Source organism: Suricata suricatta, chromosome 11, assembly GCF_006229205.1.
Source record: "Suricata suricatta isolate VVHF042 chromosome 11, meerkat_22Aug2017_6uvM2_HiC, whole genome shotgun sequence".
Classification (NCBI taxonomy): domain Eukaryota; kingdom Metazoa; phylum Chordata; class Mammalia; order Carnivora; family Herpestidae; genus Suricata; species Suricata suricatta.
This window is the reverse complement of record NC_043710.1, coordinates 43,172,877-43,181,764: the sequence shown is the minus strand read 5'-3', so window position 1 is coordinate 43,181,764 and position 8,888 is coordinate 43,172,877. Positions and strand designations below refer to the sequence as shown.

Genomic DNA, 8,888 nt, shown 5'->3' with positions numbered 1-8,888 from the left:
TGGCCGGGTCCCGCCCGAGGCGCGGAGGAGCGGGAGGACCTCGGGGGCCAGGGGCGACAGCGGCCGGGGGGCGCGCTACTCCACACGTCTCCGCAGCGCCTGCTGAACGCTGCCTCCAGCGCCGCTACAAATGGCCGTCTGGGGGCCGGGCCGCTAGGCTGAGGTGCTGCATATGCATGAGGGGGCGGGGCGGGGCGGGGCTGCGCTGGCCTGGGCTGGGATTCCGGCGCTGACCCCCCGCGGCTCAGACCCCAGTGGACCCGTCCCCCCGGTCCCCGGGACTGTGAATGCGTGTGAGTGAATGAGTGCGTGAGTGAGTCGGAGTAGATGTTGAGTGGGAGTGAGAAGAAGACAGCAGACAGTGTGTGACCGTAACTGTGTAATGTCAGGGGTTGTCAGGGATTATGTGGATGAAAAAATACAGTATGTGAGGAGTGTGTGAAAAATAAAGCTGTTGTCATCTTAACCCAATTTTTGTAGGAGAGTAAATATCCTGTTTTAAGAGTACAGATGGTGATCGTGATTGTGTGAGAACCAGTGTGTGACAGTGATTGAGGATCAGTGCTCTGTCACAGTAACTGTGTGGGATGGGTTACAGTGGTGAGGTTATGTGACAGAGACTGAGCATGAGGAATAAGTCACGGTGATGAAGGATGCATGGACGAGAGTGAATGGGACAGGCTTTGTATGTGTCAGGAGCCTGTCCTGGTGACTATATTTTTGTGTGAGAAATATGTCATAATTGTATAGAGGAATATAAGTGAGAGGTTAGTTTGTAATTATGTTCACACTACATACCAGGCACTGTTCTCAATGCTAGAGATCCTGTCCTGAACAAAACAGTGTCCCTGCCCTCAGGGAACTTAAGAGCCCAATGGGGGAGACAGCCAGGACAACAGGCAAATTATAAGGCAAAACGATAAGGGCTATAGCTATTTAGCACTGTGCAGCATTTGTGCCCATAACAGAAGCATTCACCCCAGAGTTGGGTGGTCAAGGAAGGCTTCCTGAAAGAACTGAAGAACAAATAATAGAAACAGTTGAATCATTAGAAGAGAAAAGTATTCCAGGGAAAGGAAACTGCATGTGAAAAAATCAGAGCTGAGAAGATAAGAATTGTCACAAGATTTTTCATGTACTAGGGAAGTTCACGTGCCAGTGATTGTGAATGAGAAGTGATTATCGATGTGTATGGTAGTTTAACCATATGAAACAGGAATCACAGCTCTGGGCAGAAGTGGTATAGGGTAGTAGATAAGGCCATGGGCTCTGGGGCAGACTGTCTGGATTCAAATTCTAGCTCTTCTACTAATGGTGTAATGTTGGGAAGCGAACCTCTGTGGACCAAGTTCTCTTCTCTCTAAGGACAGTAAGACTACCTACCATAAGGGTGTTTGTTTTGTTTTGGTAAGAATCAAATGAACAAATACATATAAAGCACATAAAACAGTGCAAGTTGGGAACATGACTGCAAGTTTTTGGACACTACTTAGTCACTTGCTTGGAACTAATGGAATGCAGTGGAAGAGATGCTGTTTAACTTCCAAGGCTAGGTCAGAAAAGGCCATGAAGCTTCCACCTCTTTTCTTGGGATCTCACTCTGGGAGAAACAAAGTAAGGAGTTTGCCTACCCCCGAGCTGCCATGCTAGCAATGGCACAAGTAAGCATGTGAGGCAAAGATACAGCTGAGCTCCTAGCAGACTGCCAGCATCAACTGCCAGCCATCGGAGACATCTTGGGTACCCAACTCTGTTGAGCCTTCAAATGAGGGCCATCCCTGCTGGCGTCTGACTGCAACTGCATGAGAGTCCTCAATCAAGAGCTGCCCTGCCCAGTCCTTCCTGATCCACAGAATCATGAGCAAAATAAAGTAATAAACTGATTGTGCTTTTTTCAACTTTTTATTTAGAAATAATTTCCATGTGTAAAGTATAAAGTACACCCATACATCTTTACCCCAATTCCACTACTGTGAGCATTTTACCCCACTTCTTTATCTCTTTCCCCTCTATTTCTCTCTCTGCCATATATGTGTGTGTATATACATATATGAAACACACATATAAAATTATTATTATTCCTACATACAAATAAATATGTGCACAAATAAATTTATGATTTATATACATCATATATATGTATATAATCCATATATAAAGATGATTTTTTTAACCACTTAAAGGTAAATTACAGACATTATGGCCATTTGCCCCTATGTACTTCAGTGCGTATTTCCTAAGAATAGGGATATTCTATAACCACAATACAATTATTACCTTTAGTAAATTTAATATTGACATGAATACTTTAATCTACCATTGATATTCCAGTTTTGCCAATTGACTCAATAATGTGCTTTAGAGAATTATCTCCCCTAGCACAGGATCCAGTCCAGGGTCAAACACTGCATTTTGCTGCCAAACTCTATCTTTTTTTGGTGTGATATAAAATGGTTGTTTTAAGTACCTATTTGGGGGGAGGGGGGACAAAATATTTGTTACAGAGCAGTAATAGCCAGAAGGGCCTCAATGACAGATATTATTATCAACTGAAAAGGAGAAAAAGAAGAAAGAAAAGAAAGAGGAGCCCACATCAAGGATGTGCTGAGAAAAGACAAGTTATACTTCCCACAAATGTCTCCCAATGTCTGCCTAACCCTAAAATTTCCCATAATCCTTCAGGACCAAGAAGATGACCAGAGTCCTTATGTTCCCTGCCTTTTTTTTTTAATTGTTTTTTTATTTACTTTTGAGGGACAGAGCATGAGCAGGGGAAGGTCAGAGAGAGGAGACACAGAACCCAAAGCAGGCTTCAGGCTCTGAGCTAGCGGCCAGCACAGAGCCCAATGTGGGGCTCAAACCCACCAACCACAAGATCACGACCTGAGCTAAAGTCAGCCACTTAACCAGCTGAGCTACCCAGGTGTCCCTATTCCTTGCCTTCTAAAGTACCAGCCCATTTCCAGTAGAATCTATTTCAATCACCTATTTGTGAGCTTCTATGCCTGAGTCCTGACCAAGATTTTCTTTCCTTCCTACTCTGCACCACTAAGATCCCCATGTACAGGACAATTGCTGACACCAAACAAGCAAACCCATCCTATAGAAACACATGTGTCGGTTGCCTCCCAGCCATCCATTTCTCCTTCCTTTCAAAGAGTTATCTCCAAATTTACCCTCTATTTTGTGAAGTACGTTCACCTGCGGCTTCAGCAGTTCACTCTAATTCACTTAAGATGATCAACCTGCGCTGGCACAGTAATTAGCTGGAGGGTAGATACGGTCTAGGTCAGAGCAATCAGGAACAACTGTGGAATCAAAACTACAGTGCGATGCCACTTCACACCCACTAGGATGACTGAACTAAAAAAGGCAGATAACAGCAAGTGTTGACAAAGATGTGGAGAAACTAGAACCTCATACCGTGCTGGTAAGAATGTACAATGATGTTGCCATTTGGAAGACAGTCTAGCATTTCCTCAAAAGGTTAACCATAGAGGAGTGCCTGGGTGGCTCAGTTAGTTAAGTGTCTGACTCTTGATTTCTGCTGAGACCATGATCTCAAGGTTCATGGGATCAAGCCCTGCAGAGCACAGAACCCACTTGGGATTCTTCTCTCTCTCTCTCTCTCTCTCTCTCTCTCTCTCTCTCTCAATAAATAAATAACACTTAAAAAAAGACTACTTTAAAAAAATTTAATAAAAAGGCTAAACAGAGTTACCATATAACCCAGAAATCCCCAAGCATATGTCCAAGATAAATTAAAACATGTATCCATACAAAAACCCATACATGCAAGTTCATAGCAACATTATTCATAATAGCCAAAAAGTGCAAATAACCCAATTATCCATCAACCGATGAGTGGACAAAATGTGGTATAATCATTCAATAGAACTTTATTTGGCAATAAAGAGATGAAGTACTAATATATCTGCAACATGGATGAACCTTAAAAATATTACACTACCTGAAAGAAACCGGTTACAAAAGATCACACATTATATAATTCCATTTATATGAAAGGTTCAAAGTAAGAAAATCTAAAAAGATAGAAAGTAGATTAATGATTTCCAGGACTGAGGGGAAAATGCTGAGTGACTGTAATAGGTATGAGGATTTTTCCTGGAGAGATGAAAATATTCTGAGATTAGATAGTTGTGATGATTGTACAACTCTGTAAATTACTAAAAATCATTAAATTATACACTTTTTAGAGTGAATGTTATGGTACAGGAATGAAATCTTAATAAAACGGTGGGGAGAAAAGATTGAACTGCAGGATTTTATTTGAGCTATCAAGGAAACGTCTTTATACTTCAAGATATTCCCCATATCAACTCTATTCCTTTTTTTTTTTTTTTATTCAAAGCCAAGTGTTCAGCACACTGGAAGCCTATATGCTCAGTTCCACCGAGGCTCTATTCCAAAATGTTTTCTTGGCCATAAAAAATATCCCAAAAGCCTACACAAAAAGAAACCTTTACAAAAACATAGGAGAATATGGGAAAGAAAAAGCTAGTTGCCATTCAAGCCAATCAAAGATGAATTTTCATCTTAATCAAATTTTTCCTTCTCAAGTAGCTAGAATAGAAGAGATAAAAGTATAGGGGCACCTGGGTGGCTCAGCCGGTTAAGCATCCAACTTCAGCTCAGTTTATGATCTCAGTCTGTAGATTTGAGCCCCACATCGGGCTCTGTGCTGACAGCTCAGAGCCTGGAGCCTGCTTCCAATTCTGTGTCTCCCTCTCTGCCCCTCCCTCGCTCGCACTCTGTCTCTCTCTATCTTTCTCAAACATAAACATTTAAAACAAACTCTTTAAGTAAGAGTATAAATCTTCACAAGAAGAATGACCTACAAACTCAGAAAGAATGGTAGAGATCACCTCCCCCCCTTAACTTACTGAAAAAATCCTGTGACTAGGGAAAGAATTTCTTTCTCAATGTCACCTAGCAAGTTGTTAGCAGGACACAGGTCTTCTGACTCCCCTGTGTAGAGCACTTTACCTAATGCCAAGCTGGGTGTTATCCAGAACCCCACAGAGCCTCACTGCATAGAGTCAGTATAATGCTACCAATCAAGAGAACTGTTGACTGCATCATTTTCCCTTAAGTCTGAGTGACTGTCTGGCTAAGGAGTTGTCAAGAAATTTCAACAGGCAGATTCAAGGCCTCATTTGGCCAGCAGATATGTTTTGGTGCACAATTCACTTTTTTTAATTGAATTACCAATATTTAATTGAGTTACCAATGCTTTTTTTAAAAAAAAAAAGATATTTTGGGTGCCTGGGTGGCTCAGTCGGTTAAGCATCAGACTTCGGCTCAGGTCATGATCTCACAGTTTGTGAGTTCAAGCCCTATGTTGGGCGCTGTGCTCAGAGCCTGGAGCCTGCTTTGGATTCCGTGTCTCCCTCTTTCTCTCTGCCCCTTCCCTGCTTGTGCTCTGTCTCTCTCTCTCTCTCAAAAATAATAAACATCAAAAAAAAATTTTAAACAGTTCACAAACAAATCTGAATTTCTAACTCTTCCCAATAAAATTAAATGGAACATCTAGCAATACTGGCAACACAACATTATCATATGACACTGGGCACATACAGCTAAGTACATGCTGCCTTCGAGAAAGGGTATGGACGCCCGTTCTTCAGAGTCACCTGCACTCCTATGTTGCAGCCCATCCATTTGCTCTTACCTGCGTTTGCAAATCCTACTACTGTATGCCAACGCTCTCCAACTAGGATGCACATTTGAATCGCCTGTATCGTCTCAAAATGAAGAACCTGGCCCCCCCCCACCCCCCATCTTGATAAATAAGACTGTAGACCAAGACTCGGGATTTATCTATTTAAATATCCAAAGTAACTCTGAGCCACTTCCATAATTGAGAATCTTTGGAGGAGAGTAGACTCATCCATGTCCACTCTTATTTCAGAACAAACAATGACCTTCTCATCTGGAATGTTGGTGACTCATCATCTCTAAAAACCAGCATTGCCCAAATACCATCCCTGGCCCATCCCAGAGAAAAGATCTAGGGGTGGAGTGAAGAAGGAGGTACAGCTGAAACGAAGGTCCCCCTGACCTCATCTATAGCTGAGTCAGATAGAGCCCAGGCCTGATAACCAAAGAGGGCCAAACCCCAAATCAAGGAGCATTCAGTTCTTACCATGGTCGCCAGAAGAGCCCCATTCGCTTCTTTCCTTAATGGGCCACCACTTCTAACGTGAATGAATGGCTGGTGGAGAATGAAACAGCCCAGCGGGAGCTGCATGTATCTGAGATGAGACAGATGCACAAATCTATTTCTTGTTTAAAGATCACATTGCTAAGAATAGAAACTGAAACACACGCTGAAGCGTGTGCACACACAGCCCTGAAGAAGGGCACAACAGAGCTGGAGGAAGCCATAGCTCACTGGAGATTCTCTGAGAATCATAGCCTTAGAGCAGAAAAAGCGCCCTGAAGTCATTCCCTCTAAAGCTCTCATTTTAATGGTGAGGATGCAAAAGCCCAGATAGAAAAGAGCAGTCCCCAGTGATGCCGAGAGATAGAGCACAAGCTTGACTGGAACTCACATTCTGTCTCCCAGATTGGGTCTGACTCAACATAGTGCACTGTCTTGGAGCCCCAGAGCATAGAGACTGAGCAGGGTCAAAGTCACACTGCCCCTTTCAGGCAGAGCTGCCAGGAAGAATCAAGCAAGAGTATCTCCCACTGCATCCTCTTAGGAGAATGAAAAATCAAAACTACTTGAATATTCAACAACAGAGACTCAAATAAATGATGCTACAGCCATAGTATGAATACTATTTGGCCATTAAAAATAAATTTTAGGGGCACCTGGATGGCTCAGTCAGTTAAGCCTCTGACTCTAGATTTCTCGGCTCAGTTCATGACCTCACAGTTCCTGAATTTGAGCCCCAGTTCAAACTATTCGTGAGGAGCCTGCTTGGGATTTTCTCTCTCTCTCTCTCTCTCTCTCTCTCTCTCTCTCTCTCAAATAAATAAACTTTAAAAATAATGTTTATTTTACAGGAAAATGAGAATAGATACAAATCAGTAAAGACACTGTTATAAAATATATACATAATAGCTACCATTTACCTAGCACTTACCATGAGCCTGGTGCTAATCACTTAAAGCCTATTATCCAATTTAAACTACAAATCATGAAAAAAAATTTAAAAATTAAAAAATTAAAAAAAAAATTTTTAAATAAAAAAAATAAACTACAAATCAGACATCTGAAGTGGATTCTATTACTATTTGTATTTAACCAAAAAGTTGAAGCATAGGGGCACCTGGATGGCTCAGTCGGTTAAGCCTCCAACTTCGGCTCAAGTCATGATCTCATGGTTCATAGATTCAAGCCCCACATCAGGCTCCATGCTGACAGCTCAGAGCCTGGAGCCTGCTTCAGATTCTGTGTCTTCTTCTCTCTCTCTCTCTGCTCCTCCCCCACTCACATTCTACCCCTCTCTCTCCCTCAAAAATTAACAGTAAGAAATTTTTTTAAATAAAAGATGATTTTAAAAAGTTGAAGCACAGAGATTTGACATCGCTAATAAATGGCCGAGTGCATATTGAGCCTACGAGTGGCTCAAAGTTTTTGTAGTTAAATGTTATGAATAGATGAAAAGAAAGAGAGGGCAGCAGTGTATTCAGGCATCCTGGGTAGGGAGATCACAGGACAGTTTTATTTCCTACTTTTTTTTTTTTCTGCAATTCCCCATTGTATCATACTCCCAGCCCCCCTGGTAACCTCTAATCTACTCTCTGTCCCAATAAGTTTTCCTATTCTAAACATTTCACATAAATGGACTCATACAACATTTGCCCTTTGATATCTGGTTTATTTTGTTTAGCATAGTGTTTCAAGGTTCCTCCATGTTGTAAACATGTATTCATGGCTCCTCCCTTTTAAGGGCTAAATAGTACCCCATTGTATGAATCTACTGCTGCTGCGAACATTCATATACAAATATGAGTTCTTGTTTTCAAATCTTCTAAGGTATACGCCAAGGAGTGACATTTCTGGGTCAAATTATAATTTTATGTTTAACTTTTTGAGGAACTGCCAAACTGTTTTCCAGAGCAGCTACGCCAATTTTTTTATTTAAAAATTCATTTTTGAGAGAGACACACACAGGGAAAAAAAGAGAGGGAGATACAGAATCCAAAGCAGGCTCCAGGCTCTGACCTGTCAGAACAGAGCCCACAGCGGGTGGGGAGTGGGGCTCAAACCCACAAATGGTGAGATCATGACCTGAAATGATGTAGGAGGCTCACCAACTGAGCCACCCAGCTGCCCCCCAGCTACGCCATTTTAATTCCTACCAGCTCTGTGAGAGGGTTCTAATTTTTCCGCATCTTCATCAACACTTGTTATTTTCCTTTTTTTTGCTTGTTATTCTTGCCATCCCACTAGGTCTGAAGTGGCATCTTACTATAGTTTTGATTTGCATTTTCTTAATGACTAACATGTTGAACATATTTTCATATGCTTATTTGCTGTTTGTGTATCTTCTTTGGGTAAATGTCTATGCAAGTCCTTTGCCTGTTTTTTAATTGGGTTGCTTGTCTCTCTGTTGTTCAGTTGGAGGAGTTCTTTATATGTTCCAAATATCAAACCTTTATCAGATACGTGATTCGCAAACATAGTCTCCCGTTCTGTGGCTTTTCACTCCTTGATAGTGTTCTTTCATGCACAAGTTTTTTTACTTTAATGGAATACAGTCTCTTCTTTTTTTAGTCAGAAAAAACATGAAGTCATGTTTATGAATGCTTTTTAATGATATGGGTGAAGCAGGAGCCAAGGTTTTACAAACAAAATCTAAGTAAAATTCAGTGTGAATTAGATAATCTGGAAGAATTAACCATTCCAGGAA

At 41.5% G+C, this 8,888-nt stretch overlaps 1 protein-coding gene across 1 annotated transcript in view; it reads right to left on the bottom strand.

Moving 5' to 3' along the window:
- The window catches only part of RRAS2 (RAS related 2), a 79,104-nt gene extending 72,831 nt beyond the window's left edge, over window positions 1-6,273 (bottom strand). The window contains exon 1 of the mRNA XM_029957218.1: window positions 6,167-6,273. Coding sequence (XP_029813078.1) covers window positions 6,167-6,271 — 105 coding nt within the window. The 5' untranslated portion in view covers window positions 6,272-6,273. The remainder of the gene's footprint in view (window positions 1-6,166) is intronic.
- Between the last annotated feature and the right edge of the window lie 2,615 nt (window positions 6,274-8,888).